The sequence below is a fragment of the Lepidochelys kempii genome, chromosome 5 (genome assembly GCF_965140285.1).
Source record: "Lepidochelys kempii isolate rLepKem1 chromosome 5, rLepKem1.hap1, whole genome shotgun sequence".
NCBI lineage: Eukaryota > Metazoa > Chordata > Testudines > Cheloniidae > Lepidochelys > Lepidochelys kempii.
In genome coordinates this window covers 21,920,418-21,941,995 of record NC_136384.1, presented here as the reverse complement: position 1 = coordinate 21,941,995, position 21,578 = coordinate 21,920,418, and the positions used below count along the sequence as shown (strand labels likewise).

The window sequence follows — 21,578 nt, the reverse complement described above, 5'->3', positions numbered from 1 at the left end:
ATATAGGTAAGGATGGCCCTGCTTGGGAATATCAACTCAGACCCACTTCAACAATTTATTTTATTGGTCATATTTGTGACATGCTCACTTTAAGCCTTCAGCCCTTCAGTTCTAGGTGACCAGTTCCAACATGTTCTAGTGCTATAGCAACTGGAAGTTGTTACATTCCAACAGAGATTGAATGGCCTGAGGTAAATGAGTTGGTGGTCTCAGTCCAGTTCTCTCACATTTCCAGTTGGTGCCATTCTTGCAGGATCACAGAATCCATTGGTCAAGCTGGACCTGTAGACTGGACTATTCTCTAGACACTGTCACAGACAGTTGAAGCACATGACATCTGAAGGGTGATGTGGGAAAACTTTAATGGACATAACCTGTGCTGTACTACTTCTGTGACAAGAGTACTGAGGGTTCTGCTCTTTCGGGTTGCCAATCTGGAAAGTTTCACCATAAATGTTCTTAAAAATATCTGTGAGCCAGTTGGGGAATAGGGAAGATGAACTCCAGTTTTTTGTAAGGATTTATATTCTGTAGACTGACTTTACCCAATACTTCCATCGAATCCTTGAGATTTCCTATATTTGGTTATTACCTCTTTTTTCTGTTTGAACCACTGATAATGCAGAAATGGATATCCAGTTGCCCAACAACATAGTTTGACCGTTTGTCCAGATAATACTGACTTAGGGTCTGGCTGTACAACAATCTTTATACCTTTAAAAAAAAAAAAAAAAAGGAGAAGTTAAGACATTGCAACAAGAATGAACTTGCTTCCATTTGTCTTTTGTAAGTTAAATATTGTTATACGATTAGAACTGCGCTGCTGAATTTTTGCAGTTTACCTACTGCATGTACTTTACAATTGTCTGAAGTGATGAAGATTAGTTGTAAGTGGTATGTTGATGATTAAATAAGATTTATTTAATATTAAAAATTGTTACCTTATTTAACATTTTTACTGCCACAATTTTAACAAATTTGTGGTTGGGAGTCTGTTGCCAGAGAAAGGATTTAACTTTTTGTACATTAGGCAAGTTCTTTTAAAATGTGTATTAAATACAAAGGAATTCACAAATTACACTTACACCCACTTTAAGGCCCCAATACACTGCCTCAGTGCAGTATAGGGGACTCAGTATGAATGAGAATCAGGCCTTTTAAATGTTTTGTTCTGTTCTTAATATGTTACTGTCTGATATCTCATTTATTTTATCGATGGTTGAATTTATCCAACAAAAATTAGTTTAGTCAAAAAGGGACATTTCTAAACTGAATTTTCATGAAGACTTTTTCTCCCCAAATGGTTTTTGCATTTTTGACAAAAATTTTAAGTGTACATATATTCATTCACCTGTTGGCTTTTCGGTGTGTGTGGGCCTTTTCCCCCTATTTTGATTGATCGGTCTAGTCACATGGTGGGAATATTTTCAAGATGAGGAAAGTAGACCTGAAGGAAGGTCCAGTGCTTAGGGCACTAGCCTAAGATTTGGGAGACCAGCATTCAGTTTCCTGCTCTACCACAGACTTACTGTGATCTTGGGCAAGTCACTCAGGGGTTGTCTGTATGGGGAAACTGACCAGAACAGTTAGTATGGAATAAGCTAGTCTGCAATAGCTTCCCATCTGGATACTCTTACTCCAACATAAGTGTCCAGTGAGGAGTTATTGTGGAAAAGCTATGACACTTTAAATTCACACTAACTTATCCTAAAATAACTTCCCCATGTAAACAAGCCTTCAGTCTCTGTCCATCAGTTTCCCATCTGTAAAAATAGGGATAATAGCACTTTCCTACCTTACAGGAGTATTTGTGAATCACAGAATCATAGAAATGTAAGGCTGGAAGAGAACTCCATAAGTCACCAACTCCAGCCCCAGCATTGAGGCAGGACCAAGTAAACCTAGATCACCCTTGACAAGTGTTGTCTAACCTGTTTTTGAGAAACCTCTAATGATGGGTATTGCACAACTTCCCTTGGAAACCTACTCCAGAGCTTAACTAACCTTATAGATAGAAAGTTTTTTTCCTAATATCTAACCTAAATCTCCCTTCTGCAGATTACTTCTTGATCTAGCTTCAGTGGATCTAAAAAACAATTGAGCCCTCTGTTCTTTGTAACAGCCCTTAACATATTTGAAAACGTATCAGGTTCCCACTCAGTGTTTTCTAAAGATTAAATATATCCATTATTTTAATCTTTTCCTCATAGGTTAGGTTTTCTAACCCTTTTATCATTTTGGTTGCTCTCCTCTGGACTCTCGCCAGTTTGTCCACATCTTTCCTAAAGTGTGGCATCCAGAATTGGTCACAGGACTCCAGATGAGGCCTCACCAGTGCTGAGTAGAGCAGGACTATTAACTGCAATGTTTTACTTACACCACTTTTGTTAATACACCCCAGCACTATGTTACCCTTTTCACAACTGCATCACACTGTGATCCACTATAACCCCAGATCCTTTTCAGCGGTACTACCACCTAGCAGTTATTCCCCATTTTGTAGCTGTGCACTTGATTTGTCCTTCCTAAGTTAAATACTTTGCACTTGTCTTTATTGAATTTCATCTTGTTGATTTCAGACCAATTCTCCAATTTGTCAAGGTCATTTTGAATTCTAATCCTTTCCTCCAAAGAGCTTGTGACCTCTCTCAACTTGGTATCATCAGCAAATTTTCTAAGCACACTCTTCACTCCATTATCCAAGCCATTAATGAAAATGCTGAATAGTACTGGACCCCAGATGGACCCCTGCAGGATCCTAGTTTGACAGGAAACACTTAATAACTATTCTTTAAGCATGGTCTTTCAACCAGTGGCACATCCACTTTATAGTAATTTCATCTAGACCACATTTTCCTAGTTCCCTTATGAGACTGTTATGTGGGACTGTATCAAAAGCCTTACTAAAAATCAAGATATAATCACATTTACTGCTTCCTCCCATTCAGTAAACCAGTGACCTTGTCAAAAAAGGAACTTGGATTTGTTTGGTATGATTTGTTTTTGACGAATCTATGCTGGCTATTCCTTATAACTCTATTATCCTCTAGGGTCAGCAACCTACGGCACGCAAGCCGATTTTTAATGGCATGCTGCTGCCTGCCGGGTCCGCCGGCCCCGCTCAGCCCGCTGACAAACCCAGGCCGGGACCCCGGCAGGCAGAAGCGTGCCATTAAAAATCCTGCCTGCCCCGGCTCGCTCTTCTTCTCCGCCACCCCCACCCCAATCGGGGCAGGGTGAAGAAGCTTGGTCCTGCCAGCTCCTGCTGCAGGGCAGGCAAGCTCCCCCCTCCCAAGCCTCTTCCCCCAGCGTGCTGGGTTCCTGCCCCTCCTCCTCTCCCTCCCTGCTGCTGATCAGCTGATGGTCCTTGCGAGGGAGGGGGAGAAGTGGAGCTGCAGCAAGCTCACCCCTCCGTGGAGGAGGCGGAAAAGAGGTGGGGACTGGGCCTTGGGGAAGGGGGGTGGAATCAGGGCTTATCCCCTCCAGCCCCCTGCTGTGAGCTGCTCAGGGCAAGGGGCTGGGAGCAGCCCCATGACCCCAGCCCACACCCCAAGCCCTCTGCCCTGATCCCTGCACCCTCCTCACACATCCCCAGCCCCCTGCCCTGACTCCTGCACCCCCTCACATGCCCCCCATACCCCATGTCCTGACTCTTGCACCCCCCACATTCCCACCCCCACCCCTCACACCAAACAGGAGGTCCTATACCCACCCCCCACATTCCCACCTGCACCCCTCGCACCAAATGGGAGTTGCCCAGGTAAGCACTCCACCCCCAAACCTCCTGCCCCAACCCTGAGCCCCCTCCCTCATTCTAGCTCCTGGCCAAACCCTACACCCCAAACCCCAGCCTGTTCCTTCACCCCCAGCCCTGTGCTCAGTGCACTCCCACCCTCAGCTCAGTGCAAAGAGAGAGGAAGAGAATGGGCTAGAACCAGGGAGAAGGTGGGTACCCACTCTATATGGGCAGGGCCGGGATCTCTGACTGGCAGCGGGCTGAGCAGGGCCGGCAGCGGGGACCCTGGCTGGCAGGACCCGGCGGACGGAACCCCAGACCGGCAGCGGGCTGAGCCGCTCAGCCCACTGCCAGTCTGGGATCCCGGCCACCAGCCCTGCTCAGCCCGCTGCCGGTCTGGGGTTCTGGCTGCTGGCCCCTTGCCAGCCAGGGTCCTGGCTGCAGGCCCCGCTTAGCCTGCTGCCGGCCTAGGTGAACAGAACCCCAGACCAGCAGCGGGCTGAGTGGACTGGCGGCGTAAGATCAGCATTTTAATTTAATTTTAAATGAAGCTTCTTAAACATTTTGAAAACCTTGTTTACTTTACATATGACAATAGTTTAGTTATATAATATATAGACTTATAGAGAGGAACCTTCTAAAAAAGGTTAAAATATATTACTGGCACGTGAAACCTTAAAGTGAATAAATGAAGATTCAGCAAACCACTTCGGAAAGGTTGCCGACCCCTGCTCTAGGTGATTACAAGGTAGACACATTAAAGGTTTGTGAGACACTAAGACACAGCAGTGATGGGAACCTTATAATTTCTTAAGTAAATCATTTAATTTTCAAATGTAAATTTTGAAAAAGAATTTTTTTTTAAAAAGTCAATACTTCTACAGAAAAACTGGAACAAACTCAAGCATTAAAAAAAAGAAAAGAAATGTTCTGAATTTTCAAATATTTCTTTTAAATCAGCTCCAGTTATCACTAACATTTTAATATGTAAGAAAACCAAATTCTCTGAAAGACTAGCATCTCCCATTCTGTGGAGATATTACAGTAACACTGGCAAGTTCTGAGAAAACTGGTTTAAACATTCTTCAGAATTTAGTTTGTTTTCCTGCAAATGTTTACAATTTCACCTTGAAATAAATATTTTAGCATAATACAATTACCCTCTTATTATAAAGAAAATTTTTACGATGTAAAATTTTCACGCTACTTTGTAAGAGATTACAAATGGGTTTTACTGCTTCTTGAACTTCTTCTGAAAGATGAAATGCAGAAGTCAAAGTGTGGTTTTACCCTGAAAAGTGGCTAAAACGGCTGTGTCATGATTTCTGTTTGTCATCCTTCACTGATTTCTACATAGTTTACACGTAAAAAGACGATTTGACCCTAAGCACCAGTTCTGTATAAACTCAACCTCAACATTGTACAAATTCAGACAGACTTGCCTAAGTTGCCATGGGAAAAGAACTCGAGGCAGCAAATACCTCTGCCTGAGTTTCAACCAGTGTGACTCACTGAGGTCACGGAAGGCTGGGCAGTATGACTGCACGCAGTCTGCCAGTTGAGCCCTTGTCCTTCCTGGATAGGGAGCCGGGAAACCAAGGGGAGATTGGGAAGGAAATTTCTTCTTTGGATTTGGTCTGTTGATTTTACTACACAACTCCAGGAGACAGAATGAACAAATGAATGAATTGTTTGGATTTTTGTTATCCCAAAAGGGGAAGGTTCATATTTGTTTAGTTTAGCTGGGGGAAACTGAGGCAGCAGGCAGGTAAGCCATTGTTGGAGGCACATGCAGCAATATTCTATACATGTGAAGATGATGGATAAACCTGTCTATCTTCTTGGGCATCACCACCAGTAAGAACATTCTGCCAGCAAAAGTCTGCCTTCAGTTATACCTGTGCAACTCCATTGCCTTCATTGCACAGGTGCATCGCTCTCAAAGAGACTACCCTATAGCATTAATAGTGAACAGGTTATTCAGACGATGTGTACGTTCAGGAAAAATTTGCTTAGGATGAAACTAAGCTTAGAAAGAAAAGTCTCTAGCAATACCCATAATAATTAACGTAAAGACAGCTACTCAATTGTGACATTAAATGACCCAGCCACCAATTTTAAAGAAAGAAGCATACACAACATTCAAGTAAATTTGTGCAATCAATCTTGCTTGGATCATCAGATCAAACTGAGGGTATTACCAGTACATTTTGACCTAAAGTTCAGGGCCAATCCGAGTTTCTAGGAGTAAAAACCTGGATAATTATCAGGAGTTATTTCTTCTTTAAAAACACAACAAAATAACCCAACCCAGGAAAATTCTACCATTTATAAAAGCTGTCAGTTAGATTCAGTCTTAACACATGCTTGGTCTTTATCAAAACCTTGGGGTCTGAACTATCAGGGTCACTCTAAGCCAGCCAAATAACCCTCAGTTAAACAAGATAGATGAGGTTACACCTTTTTGATGGATTGTAGTGTCCTCACTCTAGAACAACCTACATATTGTCGTAGGCTGGCCTATCAGCAGAGCTCTGAGTGGGTCCTGGAAAGTCATAGTAATTTGGGTGTCCTACTGAGTCACCAACATAGGGATGCATTCACTCTGGCTTCATGTCCCCTGTCTGACTCAGGTCCAATGCCACCACTGATAGGATGTGATTTACAGCCATGAGATGCAATAGGGATCAGGTTGCTAAAGCTGTAACTGCTCTTCCCAGCCTCTGAGAGCTTGTCTTCACTGCATACTTAGCTCCAGTGTTGCCCCACTTTGACTTGTGTACACACCCAACATCCCTGCTTTAAGGCCTGGTCTACACAGTTTTGCCAGCACAGATGTGGGCTAGGAACGGGGGGGGGGGGACACAAGAAACCCACACACTTCAGCCAGCTGCACTAGCAAAACCCCAGTGTAGATGCAACTATGCTGACAGAACAGTGCTTCTGAAAACACAGCTAATGTCATTGGGGCGAAGGTGTAGCTATGTCAGCAGATGAAGTCCTTCCAGCTTATGCCACATCTCCACTCGCGGGGTCTGCCTGAACTGCTGTGCTGGCATAGTCATACCAGCAAGGGATCTGTAGTGTGGACCAGTGATTCTCAACCTTTCCAGACTACTGTACCCCTTTCAGGAGTCTGATTTGTCTTTCATACCCCAAGTTTCACCTCACTTAAAAACTACTTGCTTACAAAATCAGACATATAAAGTGTGCCAGCACACTATTACTGAAAAATTGCTTACTTTCTCATTTGATCTCTATGAAATTTTAGTTTGTATTGACTTTGCTAGTACTTTTTATGTAGCCTTTTGTAAAGCTAGGCAAATATCTAGATGAGTTGATGTACCCCCTGGAAGGCCTCTGTGTACCCCTAGTTGAGAACCAATAGTCTGAATGTGGTGGTGAGTTTAACCTGAGTTGGCTGGCCCAAGATGAGAGACAGGTGAAAGCTCAAGTGAGCACAGCTCCTGAGCTGCTCACATGACCACTCTGAAGAGTGGATACAGGCTAGCAGCACTTGAGTGCCATTAGTCCTCCTGTGACTTCCCACGATTCCCCCTGCGGGCCCAGAAAGAACAGACATGTTCTCGCACATCACGCTGCAGAACAATTCATAGTGCAGCTCAGATTACTGCAGCGCTGAGACCCATTGGATATGTCCCCAGAAGTCTTAGTGTCACCCACAAGTAAGTGCAGTGCTATTGTGGACACAGCAACTCAAGTGTTATTTTGCAGAGCAGCCACTCTCACTCGAGCTAGGTTAACTCGAGAGCTGTAACTCTACAGTATGTAACTTGAGTTCTCTCTTTAGTGAAGACATACCCTGACAGAGACCAATGCAGGACTGGCTGAGAACAGTATATCAGAATCACCTAGATGACATGGCTGCGAAAGACTAATGATGGCTTTATTAAAATAAATTGTATTAAGGTTTTATGTGATAAAGGAAGCTGATGAACAGAAACAGTTGTCACCCTATCCAAAGAGTCCCCCTTAGTCATTTATTAAGTTGTCCATATCTGACATCTTTTGGGACAGGATAAGACAACTTTTCTTTATTGCTTATTAGTCCCAATACTAGGAATAGCCTCTTGATCTTGTCCACTACAAAAAAGGATCTCAGTCATCATCAGGGGAAATCCCAAAGGGACATGGTACCCTTGCAAACTGAGCACCACCCAAATTAATCTCTGGCAAAGCATTTAAAGTGGTGTGGTTGTATATTCAGTTCATGTCCACCACTGGCAATCTTGTCATGCCAACTAAGCTTTTGACACCTACGATCATCACCTGTGTAGCAGCATTCCTTGGAACACACACACTTTGGAATTTGTTGATCTTCCATTCTAATAACATGTCCCTACCAAGAAAGCCACTGAAACCAAATCAGTGCTGATAGACATGATTGCTAGCTTTGGCTTGGAACATCCCCATTTCTAATCTTGTCCTGCCACTCAATATAAAGCAGTGGACAAAGACATAAATCAAAAACATCTATCAGATGTTCTTCCAGCTTTCCTCATCACCCATATTTCACTGCCATAAAACAGAGTTGGTGTAACTATGGTTCTACAGACCCAAAGCTTTGCAGCAAGCTTGACGTCACAACGTCTCAACAGAGCCACTGAAGGGCCTGAAACACAGCAGCAGCTGCTGCTATACAAGCATCTATATCTTTCAAGCATCCTCCAGCACTATCTATGACACTGGGCCCAAATATCTGACAGCTGCCACCTGCGCGATGTTCTGTCCAGAAAGGTTAATATTGAGCTGGTTGTAATATGGAGGAGACTGCCTGATAATGGCCAGATACTTCGTTTTATCTGGATTAATAACCAAACTAATGCATGCTGCTTCTTGCCTGACCAGACTGGCCATAAACTGCGGCAATTTTCCAAACTTAGTCAACAAGACAAGGTCATTGGTGTATTCAAGATCTCAAAGCAAACTGCCTCCTCAAAACTTATCCATCAATTGATCAACACTAATATTGAACAGTGATGATGACAAAACAAAGCCTTGCCACGCTCCCATGGGGATAGGAAACTCAACCGATTCAAATGCAGCTTTCTGTTCCATTATAAAGCTCTTCTATCAATGAAGTTATCTTCCCAGGAACACTTTTAGAATATCTACGCAGCAATAAAAAACCTGTGGCACTAAGGCTCAGAGGCCAGGCTGTGGGGCTAAAATATACAATGCAGATGTTTGGGCTCAAGCTGGAACCCAGGCTCTGAGACCTGCCCCCCTTCATGGGGTTTCAGAGCCCAGGCTCCAACCCAAGCCTAAACATTTACAACACTGCAATTTTTAGCCCTGCAGCCTGAGACAGCTGACCAAGGCCAGCCACAGCCATGCTGTGGGTCTTTTATTGCACTGCAAATGTACCTCAAGTCTAATTAGATCCCAAAGAGATCTCCTGGACATTACAAACAGACCCAGCTTCTTTGCGTCCTGCTCAAAGGAGGCACAATATCAAAGGAAGTACTGGTCCTAGACCATAGGAAGGTCTAATTCCAACAAGCAAATAGCTTACTAAATTGCCTGATTGTTATCTTAAGTGCATATCACTAACAAGATAGAGCACATTAAGATTTCAATTCTTGTCTGCACATGACTGCACATTTTATGACCTACAGCAAGTAATCTAGAGAAAGGAATGTATGGACCATCTTATTTTCTTTATCGTCCTCCTCCTCAGGCAGGCATACTCATTCCTTACACACACAATGAATTGTTTCTCTAGGTACTGCAAAAAGAAAAGGAGTACTTGTGGTACTATCGGATGCATGAAGTGAGCTGTAGCTCACGAAAGCTTATGCTCAAATAAATTTGTTAGTCTCTAAGGTGCCACAAGTATTCCTTTTCTTTTTGCGGATACAGACTAACACGGCTGCTACTCTGCAACTTCTCCAGCTACTGTTATTGCTGAGCATGACCAGATTGTTTATGTTCCCACAATCATAACCAAGGGGATGAGATTTCTACTCCTTCCTTCCTTGTGCACCCAAAACAAAAGCAAAACCCCCCATGTTTTCACCTTTTCATTACTTTACACTTCACTAAGACCAGGTCTACATTTGCTGCTATAGCTATACTGATAAAAGCACTTTATGTTGCTATAACTACACTTTAGAATCATAGGGTTAGAAGGGGCTGCAAGAGTCATCTAGTCAGACCCCTTGCCAAGATGCAGGATTTATTGCGCCTACACCATCCAAGACATCTTTTTGAAAACCTCCAGTGAAGAAGCTTCCACAAGGCAGTCTGTTCCATTGTCCTACTGTTCTTACACTTAGGAAGTTTTTCCTGAGATTTTACCTAAATCTGCTATGCTGTAGTTTGAACCCATTACCTCTTGTCCTGCTCTCTGTGGCAAAAGAGAACAACTTTTCTCCATCTTTTTTATGGCAGCCTTTCAAGTATCTGAAGAGCACTATCATATCCCCCTTAATCTCCTCCTTTGCTTATATGGCTTGCATTTCATCCCTTTAATCATCTTTGTCGCCGGCTCCTGGATCCTTTCCAGTTTCTCTAAATCCTTTCTATACACTGGTGACCAACACTGGACACCGTACTCCAGCTGGGGCCTAATCAGTGCAGAGTAGGGCTGTACTATCACCTCCCATGCTATGCGTCTGTTAATGCAACCTAAACTTGCATTTGCTTTTTTTGCAATAGCATTATGTTGCTGACTGATGTTGAGGTTGTGATCCACCACAACTCCCAGATCCTTCTCAACAGTTCTGCTCCCAAGTTTTCCCCCATTCTGTATTTGTGCATTTGGTTTTTCTTCCCTAAGTATAGCACCTTACATTTGTCTTTGTTGGGTTTCATTTTGTCGTCTATAGCCCAGTTCTCCAATTTATTAAGATCCCTCTGAATTTTAGCTCTATCGTCCAAAGTATTGGCAAATCGCCCCCCAGCTTTGTGTCATCTGCAAACTTGATCAGTATGCTCCCTATACCTCCATCCAGGTCATTAATAAAGGTGTTAAACAACACTGGGCCCAAAATAGATCCCTGTGGAACACCACTTGAGACCTCTCTCCAATCTGACATCATTCCATTAATAGTTATTCTCTGTTTGTGGTTGTTTAACCAATTATGTACTCACTTAATGGTATTTCTGTCGAGCCCACATTTCTCCACTTACACTAGGGATTTTCTCAGTATAGAAATGTTGCGCCATCTCCCCAAATCACTTCTGTACCTGACACTGCTATACTTGCAAAAGTCTCAAGTGTAGACCTGGCCTTAATATGTTCACGCAGATACACTTTCATTTAGACGGTCACAAAAGTTCATTATACCTTTGAATTCTTCACATTACCCTCCTTTTACACAAAGCAACACATTGCAGTTCTAATACCGATCTTGGCGAAAGCAATAATTCAACTGTAAAAAGTAGGCACAGTGAGTCTAAAATGCCACACAGCTATTCCCACATAGCTGATTTAAGAAACAGAACAGGATAACTGATTATCTAGATTAATTTCTCCTAAAACAACAATTCCTGTATGAATTCTTCCCAGATTTAAGGCCTTAAACTATAAAAGCTAATGTTAGGGGGCCAATTTATATAACAAAACAGAATTTGGCCTGGTGTTTTTGGAATACATTATAGGTAGTAATGAAAACACATTTATTCTCAAAAATTAGGGACAAGGAGTACAAAACTCACCTATGATTCTGACTGTTGCTCTTGTATATACATTAACTTTTTCTGTTTGTGAAATCTCATTAATTACTATCTAGAATTCAAAACCAGATAGCATCAAAATGCAGTAGGACTAGATTCAGCAAGATGACTGCTCAGTTGCGGTCTCCCTCATAGATTTACTCTTTTAACACATAGGAATTCTGTTGAAATGTATAATTTGCATAGCATCTAGAAATCCAAATTAAGGATCAGCACCCCATTTTGTTAGCCTTGTTTCATGTAATAAAGGACAGCTGCAAACAATGAGTGCTCCGACCTCAGTAATAAGTTTGCTCAGGTTATGTCTACACTTCAGCAGCACAGCTACCGCATGGCAGCCATGCTGCTGTAGTGCCGTAGTTTAGATGCTTCCTACATCAACGGAAGGGGTTTTTCCATCAGTGCAGTTAATCCACCTCTCCGAAAGGCAATAGCTAGGTTGAGAGGAGTCTTAGGCCATGCCTACACTATGGGCACAGGCTCGCCGATAGCAATTCTGGGCCCCAAGGCCAGGGCCGTCCCTGGGGAGGGGGAGGAGGGAGGACCGGGGCGGAAGTGAGGAATCCATCACTTCTGGGACCGCCTGTCACTTCTGGGACTGACCGAGCTGGCCAATCGTGCCAGCCCACTGGACCCCCCAAAGCGCAGAGCCCAGTGTGGTCAGGAGTGCCTAGGAGCCCTCTGGCCAGCGGTGAAAGTAAGTTAAAGGATTTAACGGTATGCCGGAGTCCTGAGCAGGGGGCGTGCTCTCAACTGGAAGAAGCACAGCTTTAAATCCCCGGGCCCTTTAAATCACCCCAAGCTACCAGCTGCAGAGGCGGCTGGGAGCCCTGGGGCTCGGGGGCGATTTAAAGGGCCTAGGGCTCCAGCTGCTGCTATGGCAATGGAGCCCCAGGCCCTTTAAGTCACCGAGGAGCCCTGGGGACTCCTCGCTGCCACCGCTTTCCCGGGGCTCTGGACTCTGGCAGAGGTTTAAAGGGCCTGGGGCTCCGCTGTGGTAGTGGCTGCCGGAGCCCCGAGCCCTTTAAATCCCCGCCTGAGCTCTGCTGCCCGAGCCCTGGGGTAGCGGCGGCTGGGCTCCGTCAGGGATTTAAAGGGCTCGGGGCTCCAGCCGCCACTATCGCCTCGGCCCTTTAAATCCCCGCCAGAGTCCCGCCATCACTACCCCAGGGCTCGGGCAGCAGGGCTCAGGCTGGGATTTCATAGAATCATAGAATATCAGGGTTGGAAGGGACCTCAGGAGGTCATCTAGTCCAACCCACTGCTCAAAGCAGGACCAATCCCCAATTAAATCATCCCAGCCAGGGCTTTGTCAAGCCTGACCTTAAAAATTTCTAAGGAAGGAGATTCTACCACCTCCCTAGGTAACGCATTCCAGTGTTTCATCACCCTCCTAGTGAAAAAGTTTTTCCTAATATCCAACCTAAACCTCCCCCACTGCAACTTGAGACCATTACTCCTTGTCCTGTCCTCTTCTACCACTGAGAATAGTCTAGAACCATCCTCTCTGGAACCACCTTTCAGGTAGTTGAAAGCAGCTATCAAATCCCCCCTCATTCTTCTCTTCTGCAGACTAAACAATCCCAGTTCCCTCAGCCTCTCCTCATAAGTCATGTGTTCCAGACCCCTAATCATTTTTGTTGCCCTTCACTGGACTTGCTCCAATTTATCCACATCCTTCTTGTAGCATGGGGCCCAAAACTGGACACAGTACTCCAGATGAGGCCCCAGGGCGGTAGCGTGGGCTGGAGCCCCGGGACTCTTTAAATCCCTGCCAGAGCCCCTCCACTGCTACCCCAGGGCTTTAAATTGCCATCTGGGAAAGCCGGTCCCGGTACGGCACACCGGCTCTTGCTGATACACTGTACCGGGCCTTCCAGCTTACTTTCATCTCTGCCTGCAGCCCACTCTGGCAATTTAAAAGGGCCCAGGGCTCCCAGCAGCCGCTACCGCAGCAGCAGCTGGGGGCCCCTGGACCTTTTTAAATTGCCTGGGTCTGTGGGGAATTGCCCCCTTTGCTCCCCCACTGTCAGCAGGCCTGTATGTATGTAGACGTTTCCTACATCGACAAAAGAGTTTTTCCATTGATATGGGTAATCCACCTTCCCAAGCAGCAGTTTGGTTGACTGAAGAATTTTTCCATTGACCTAGCCAGGTCCACAATGGTGGGGTTACATTGGCTTAACTAAGGCACTTAGGAGTGTGAATTTTTCACACTACTGAGCAACCCAGTTAGGTCAATCCAAATTTTAAGTGTAGACCAATGACAGTTCTGTTGATTCATAAGACAGAAAAGAATCCACTTTTCCAGACTCCTGTGTGGTCCTGGCTGCAGGGCTTACAGTAGGAAAAACAAAACAAACAAAAACCTTACTTTTTAAATAATTAGGCAAGCAAACCATCTACCTTCCCTCCCAAATATACCTATTGTCTTCATAACAGACTCTTCTGTTCTGCCCATCTGTTCCTAACAGTTCATCTATTCTGGATTCTTGAAAAAATAAAATAAAATAAATAAAAAAACAACACACCACACACCTCAATACTTCTGTATAAATAAAAAAAGACTTTGATTATGGAAGTTTTTTCAGTTTCCAAATTGGAAGTGTAGTATTGCTAGCTTTTACCTATAAAAAGGTAAAACAGGACCCTTCCCGCAGTGAGTTTCCAGCATAATGCATATAAATGGTGAATTTAAGAACGAAAATTAACCTGGAGGACTGAGACACTGAAGAGCCTCTGTGTGTTCCAGGGCCTGTAAGAATTCCATCAGTTCCACCACAGTGCAACCCCTTTCACCCATTAGTCTCAGGAGACTCCAACTGGGGCTTCCGTCTGGCTCCAGTACTTTGAGAGAACATTGTTCCAACTCCAGAGAACTGCAAAAAATAAAATAAAAATGTTAAGTGCATTTGTGTGTATGCCAGCTGATCAATTTAAAATGGAGAAAGAGAAACCTGATCTCTGTGCAATACTCATACCTAATTTTGCCCCGATGAGATTGCCTTGTACGGAAATATTGATAAAACTGAATATGTGAAAGTAAATATTCATTTTTGCAGGGGAAATTACTGACAGGAATCTGGTTCATTACTACAAATACAAGATCTTCCTGATGTACACTTCTGACTCCAATTAAGCAGTGGATTTTCATATATGAATCTAGTAGAGATTATTCCACTAATGTGAGGTATGTTCCCAGTTCTATATTTTATTGTTTCCTGGAAGTATTTAAAGTATCTTACACATATGCAGCATCTCAACTCAAGAGGATTTCAAAATACATGACAACTGTATACAAATCATACACAGCCACTTTAATTAAGCTGCCTGGAATGAAGGTGAACTGCATGCCACACAAAGAATATTTGTGTGTAGAACAATTCTAGCCAATACAGTGGGCAGACTCCTCCACTTGTAGGCAGGACTTCACTTTTCATGATCTCCTCTGAAAAACCAAATACCTGTGCAAAAACCTTTCCATTTACGGTGTGCCGACTTCAGAAGCAATAAACAATGAGTCACCAATGGCAGGATTTAAACTGTGGTTCCAGGAAGACACTATTTCAGAAATGATGCTTTCATCACTGATGTACTGCTATAGTTTAAGAAAGATTAAATATTAGACATTTGCCTAGTGGGTCTTGGCCACATGCTCAAGGTCTAACTGATCACCACATTTGGGTCAGATTGGCTGAGATCAATCTGATAGTTTGGTGGGATCGTTCAGTGGTTTGAGCATTGGCCTGCTAAACCCAGGGTTGTCAGTTCAATCCTTGAGGGTGCCGTTTAGTTGATATGGGACAAAAAATGGGGATTGGACCTGCTTTGAGCCGGGGGTTGGACTAGATGATCTCCTGAGGTCCCTTCCAACCCTGATATTCTGTGATTTCACCTTCCTCTGCAGCATGGGTTACTTGCAAGTTTAAACTAGTGCAAATGGTGAATTCTCCGTAACTTTAAGTCTTTAAACCATGATTTGAGGACTTCAGAAACTCAACGAGAGGTTAGGGGCCTTCTGTGGCCTGCAATGTGCAGGAGGTCAGACTAGATGGTCCCTTCTGACCTTAAAGTCTATGAATGTATTTACGCTTCATTGTCAATCTGTAATTGCAGACGTAGAGATCCATGCATTAAAACTTCAGTCTTAAGCGTTCACAGCCACTTCTAATAACCTTTTCTGGATAGTCTCAAAATGTGAAGAATTAGGAGAGGATCAAAGTTATGGAAATATATGAAGTCATATGTCACCACAAGAAACGTTTATTTAGAACCCCTTTATTTAATTACCATGTACTTGCTACAGATTAATTGATAAGGTGGTGATAGGAAAGGGTTTTTAGACTCTTGAGAAAAAGGGACACTAACATAACCCAAGATCCAATAAACTTCAGCAGCAGACAAGTGTGAAGACATCCTGGCAGGAAGACTACAAAGCAGACCAATTTGTACCAGTATATTTTCTCCCTTGCAACAATTTTGTCAAATTTGTCAACAAATTTATCAAATCCCCCCTCATTCTTCTCTTCTGCAGACTAAACAATCCCAGTTCCCTCAGCCTCTCCTCATAACTCATGTGTTCCAGACCCCTAATCATTTTTGTTGCCCTTCGCTGGACTCTCTCCAATTTATCCACATCTTTCTTGTAGTGTGGGGCCCAAAACTGGACACAGTACTCCAGATGAGGACTCACCAATGTTGAAAAGAGGGGAACGATCACGTCCCTCGATCTGCTCGCTATGCCCCTACTTATACATCCCAAAATGCCATTGGCCTTCTTGGCAACAAGGGCACACTGCTGACTCATATCCAGCTTCTCGTCCACTGTCACCCCTAGGTCCTTTTCCGCAGAACTGCTGCCTAGCCATTCGGTCCCTAGTCTGTAACTGTGCATTGGATTCTTCCATCCTAAGTGCAGGACCCTGCACTTATCCTTATTGAACCTCATCAGATTTCTTTTGGCCCAATCCTCCAATTTGTCTAGGTCCCTCTGTATCCTATCCCTGCCCTCCAGCGTATCTACCACTCCTCCCAGTTTAGTATCATCCGCAAATTTGCTGAGAGTGCAAAACACACCATCCTCCAGATCATTTATGAAGATATTGAACAATACCGGCCCCAGGACCGATCCCTGGGGCACTCCACTTGACACCAGCTGCCAACTAGACATGGAGCCATTGATCACTACCCGTTGAGCCCGACAATCTAGCCAACTTTCTACCCACCTTATAGTGCATTCATCCAGCCCGTACTTCTTTAACTTGCTGACAAGAATACTGTGGGAGATCGTGTCAAAAGCTTTGCTAAAGTCAAGAAACAATACATCCACTGCTTTCCCTTCATCCACAGAACCAGTAATCTCATCATAGAAGGCGATTAGATTAGTCAGGCATGACCTTCCCTTGGTGAATCCATGCTGACTGTTCCTGATCACTTTCCTCTCATGTAAGTGCTTCAGGATTGATTCTTTGAGGACCTGCTCCATGATTTTTCCGGGGACTGAAGTGAGGCTGACTGACCTGTAGTTCCCAGGATCCTCCTTCTTCCCTTTTTTAAAGATTGGCACTACATTAGCCTTTTTCCAGTCATCCGGGACTTCCCCCGTTCGCCATTAGTTTTCAAAGATAATGGCCAATGGCTCTGCAATCACAGCCGCCAGTTCCTTTAGCACTCTCGGATGCAACTCGTCCGGCCCCATGGACTTGTGCACGTCCAGCTTTTCTAAATAGTCCCTAACCACCTCTTTCTCCACAGAGGGCTGGCCATCTACTCCCCATGTTGTGATGCCCAGCGCAGCAGTCTGGGAGCCACTTTCACCTGACCCCCGCAGGGCTCTCCACTCCCTGTGCCAGGACCCCCAGCCACACCCTTACTGCCCCTCCCCCAGGGCTCTCCCCTCCCTGTGCCAGGCTCCTCAGCCGCACCCTCACCTGCCCCCCCTCCCGCAGGGCTCTCCCCTCCCTGTGCCAGGCTCCCCAGCCACACCCTTACTGCCCCTCCCCCAGGGCTCTCCCCTCCCTGTGCCAGGGCCCCCAGCCACACCCTCACCTGCCCCCCCTCCCGCAGGGCTCTCCCCTCCCTGTGCCAGGCTCCCCAGCCACACCCTTACTGCCCCTCCCCCAGGGCTCTCCCCTCCCTGTGCCAGGCTCCTCAGCCACACCCTCACCTGCCCCACCCCAGGGCTCTCCCCTCCCTGTGCCAGGGCCCCCAGCCACCCTCACTTGCCCCCTGTGCCAGGCTCCCCAGCCGCACCCTCACCTGCCCCCCCTCCCGCAGGGCTTTCCCCTCCCTGTGCCAGGCTCCCCAGCCGCACCCTCACCTGCCCCACCCCCAGGGCTCTCCCCTCCCTGTGCCAGGGCCCCCAGCCACACCCTCACCTGCCCCCCCCCGCAGGGCTCTCCCCTCCCTGTGCCAGGGCCCCCAGCCGCACCCTCACCTGCCCCACCCCAGGGCTCTCCCCTCCCTGTGCCAGGGCCCCCAGCCACCCTCACTTGCCCCCTGTGCCAGGCTCCCCAGCCGCACCCTCACCTGCCCCCCCTCCCGCAGGGCTCTCCCCTCCCTGTGCCAGGCTCCCTAGCCACACCCTTACTGCCCCTCCCCCAGGGCTCTCCCCTCCCTGTGCCAGGCTCCCCAGCCACCCTCACCTGCCCCCCCTCCCGCAGGGCTCTCCCCTCCCTGTGCCAGGCTCCTCAGCCACACCCTCACCTGCCCCACCCCCAGGGCTCTCCCCTCCCTGTGCCAGGCTCCCCAGCCACCCTCACCTGCCCCTCCCCCAGGGCTCTCCCCTCCCTGTGCCAGGCTCCCCAGCCACCCTCACCTGCCCCCCCTCCCCCAGGGCTCTCCCCTCCCTGTGCCAGGCTCCCCAGCCACCCTCACTTGCCCCCTGTGCCAGGCTCCCCAGCCGCACCCTCACCTGCCCCCCCTCCCGCAGGGCTCTCCCCTCCCTGTGCCAGGCTCCCCAGCCGCACCCTCACCTGCCCCCCCTCCCGCAGGGCTCTCCCCTCCCTGTGCCAGGCTCCCTAGCCACACCCTTACTGCCCCTCCCCCAGGGCTCTCCCCTCCCTGTGCCAGGCTCCCCAGCCACCCTCACCTGCCCCCCCTCCCGCAGGGCTCTCCCCTCCCTGTGCCAGGCTCCTCAGCCACACCCTCACCTGCCCCACCCCCAGGGCTCTCCCCTCCCTGTGCCAGGGCCCCCAGCCACACCCTCACCTGCCCCCCCCCGCAGGGCTCTCCCCTCCCTGTGCCAGGGCCCCCAGCCGCACCCTCACCTGCCCCACCCCAGGGCTCTCCCCTCCCTGTGCCAGGGCCCCCAGCCACCCTCACTTGCCCCCTGTGCCAGGCTCCCCAGCCGCACCCTCACCAGCCCCCCCTCCCGCAGGGCTCTCCCCTCCCTGTGCCAGGCTCCCCAGCCACCCTCACCTGCCCCTCCCGCAGGGCTCTCCCCTCCCTGTGCCAGGCTCCCCAGCCACCCTCACCTGCCCCCTGTGCCAGGCTCCCCAGCCACCCTCACCTGCCCCCCCCTCCCGCAGGGCTCTCCCCTCCCTGTGCCAGGCTCCCCAGCCACCCTCACTTGCCCCCTGTGCCAGGCTCCCCAGCCGCACCCTCACCAGCCCCCCCTCCCACAGGGCTCTCCCCTCCCTGTGCCAGGCTCCCCAGCCACCCTCACCTGCCCCCCCCCCGCAGGGCTCTCCCCTTCCTGTGCCAGGCTCCCCAGCCACCCTCACCTGCCCCCCCTCCCGCAGGGCTCTCCCCTCCCTGTGCCAGGCTCCTCAGCCACACCCTCACCTGCCCCACCCCCAGGGCTCTCCCCTCCCTGTGCCAGGGCCCCCAGCCACACCCTCACCTGCCCCCCCCGCAGGGCTCTCCCCTCCCTGTGCCAGGGCCCCCAGCCGCACCCTCACCTGCCCCACCCCAGGGCTCTCCCCTCCCTGTGCCAGGGCCCCCAGTCACCCTCACTTGCCCCCTGTGCCAGGCTCCCCAGCCGCACCCTCACCAGCCCCCCCTCCCGCAGGGCTCTCCCCTCCCTGTGCCAGGCTCCCCAGCCACCCTCACCTGCCCCTCCCGCAGGGCTCTCCCCTCCCTGTGCCAGGCTCCCCAGCCACCCTCACTTGCCCCCCCCCCGCAGGGCTCTCCCCTCCCTGTGCCAGGCTCCCCAGCCACCCTCACCTGCCCCCCCCCCGCAGGGCTCTCCCCTCCCTGTGCCAGGCTCCCCAGCCACCCTTACCTGCCCCCCCTCCCGCAGGGCTCTCCCCTCCCTGTGCCAGGCTCCCCAGCCACCCTCACCTGCCCCCCCCTCCCGCAGGGCTCTCCCCTCCCTGTGCCAGGGCCCCCAGCCACACCCTCACCTGCCCCCCCCGCAGGGCTCTCCCCTCCCTGTGCCAGGGCCCCCAGCCGCACCCTCACCTGCCCCACCCCAGGGCTCTCCCCTCCCTGTGCCAGGGCCCCCAGCCACCCTCACTTGCCCCCTGTGCCAGGCTCCCCAGCCGCACCCTCACCAGCCCCCCCTCCCCCAGGGCTCTCCCCTCCCTGTGCCAGGCTCCCCAGCCACCCTCACCTGCCCCCCCTCCCGCAGGGCTCTCCCCTCCCTGTGCCAGGCTCCCCAGCCACCCTCACCTGCCCCCCCTCCCGCAGGGCTCTCCCCTCCCTGTGCCAGGCTCCCCAGCCACCCTCACTTGCCCCCCCCCCGCAGGGCTCTCCCCTCCCTGTGCCAGGCTCCCCAGCCACCCTCACCTGCCCCCACTCCCGCAGGGCTCTCCCCTCCCTGTGCCAGGCTCCCCAGCCACCCTCACTTGCCCCCCCCCGCAGGGCTCTCCCCTCCCTGTGCCAGGCTCCCCAGCCACCCTCACCTGCCCCCACTCCCGCAGGGCTCTCCCCTCCCTGTGCCAGGCTCCCCAGCCACCCTCACCTGCCCCCCCTCCCGCAGGGCTCTCCCCTCCCTGTGCCAGGCTCCCCAGCCACCCTCACTTGCCCCCCCCCCGCAGGGCTCTCCCCTCCCTGTGCCAGGCTCCCCAGCCACCCTCACCTGCCCCCACTCCCGCAGGGCTCTCCCCTCCCTGTGCCAGGCTCCCCAGCCACCCTCACTTGCCCCCTGTGCCAGGCTCCCGCCGGCTGCTCGTTTCACCTGAGCCTGCCCCATGTGCCTCTCCCCCGCCCGGCGCCAGACCCTCTGTCCCGACTCGCCCGGGCTCCTGCGCGCCAGGCACCCCACCGCTCCTGCCCCCCGCCTGCCGTTGCCTCGGCGCCCCCAGGGGGCTGCCCTCACCTGAGCTGGACCCTGCCGTGGCTCCCGGCTCGCTGCGCCAAGTCTCTCCAGCCCCTGCCCGGAGCTGCGCGGTCCAGCACGCCACTGAGCCGCCGGAGCAGCGGCTCCCTGAGCAGGTTAATGGGCAGCGACCCCAGCGGGGCCACGGGCGAGACCGACATCGCGGGGAGCAGAGACCCCTGCGAGCGGCCCCGGGAGCGGTTTGAACCTCCCCCGCGCCTCAGGCTCCGGGAACGGGGCGGAGGTGGCGCCTGCACCCGGAAGGAGCCAGCCGGGGATTCCCGCCCCAGCAACCACCCGCCGGGCGAGCAGGGAGCTGCTGGGTCTCGTCTGTCCTCGCCACCCTCCCTCGCCCTGCGGTGTCAGCCCCGCCCGACCGCCGCGACGGCCCCGTTTCCTGGGCCAGCCCCCCTCCTCACTTCAACCTGCCCGGGCTGAGGCTCCTCTTTACTTTGTCAGCCCCTTCGGCTCTGTGCCCCAGCCTCTGGTTCCCCCAGACATGCCTGTGCCAGCCCTTCCGAGAGTCTGATCCTACCGGGGTTCCCCCCGTGCCTCCCCCCGCTTCATCTCACTTCAGCTTGACCCTGCTGTTCTCTCCACTCACTATGCCAGCCCTCATCTCCCTTTCCCTGCATGACTACCTAGTCTCTGTGCCTGCCCCCCAGAGCCCCTTATGGAGATCCTCACCCAGCTGTGCCTCCCAGCTCCCCACAGCCCTTCCCTCAGTCTAACCATGCCATGATTGCCCCACTCTTTCAACTTGTCCTGGCCTGTCCCTTGCTAAAGCATCACTCTGCTATGGGTCCCCCGCAACCACTCACCTCAGTTCAGCCAGACCCTGGAATGGCTCCCCACTCCCTGTACCAGTCCAGTTCACCT

General features: G+C 50.0%; 1 protein-coding gene across 4 annotated transcripts in view; it reads right to left on the bottom strand.

Annotated features, from left to right (window-relative positions):
* MALT1 (MALT1 paracaspase) overlaps positions 1–21,001 on the bottom strand; it is an 81,595-nt gene extending 60,594 nt beyond the window's left edge. For 2 of the 4 annotated variants that reach the window (XM_073343639.1, XM_073343640.1), the window contains exons 1-3: positions 20,700–21,001; positions 14,150–14,316; positions 593–714 (exon numbers count right to left, since the gene is read on the bottom strand). In XM_073343639.1, coding sequence (XP_073199740.1) covers positions 593–714; positions 14,150–14,316; positions 20,700–20,860 — 450 coding nt within the window. In that variant the 5' untranslated portion in view covers positions 20,861–21,001. Of the gene's footprint in view, positions 1–592; positions 715–14,149; positions 14,317–16,662; positions 17,066–20,699 lie in introns of those variants that run through there. The other 2 variants (XM_073343637.2, XM_073343638.2) reach the window with 1 other exon arrangement.
* Positions 21,002–21,578: the final 577 nt, after the last annotated feature.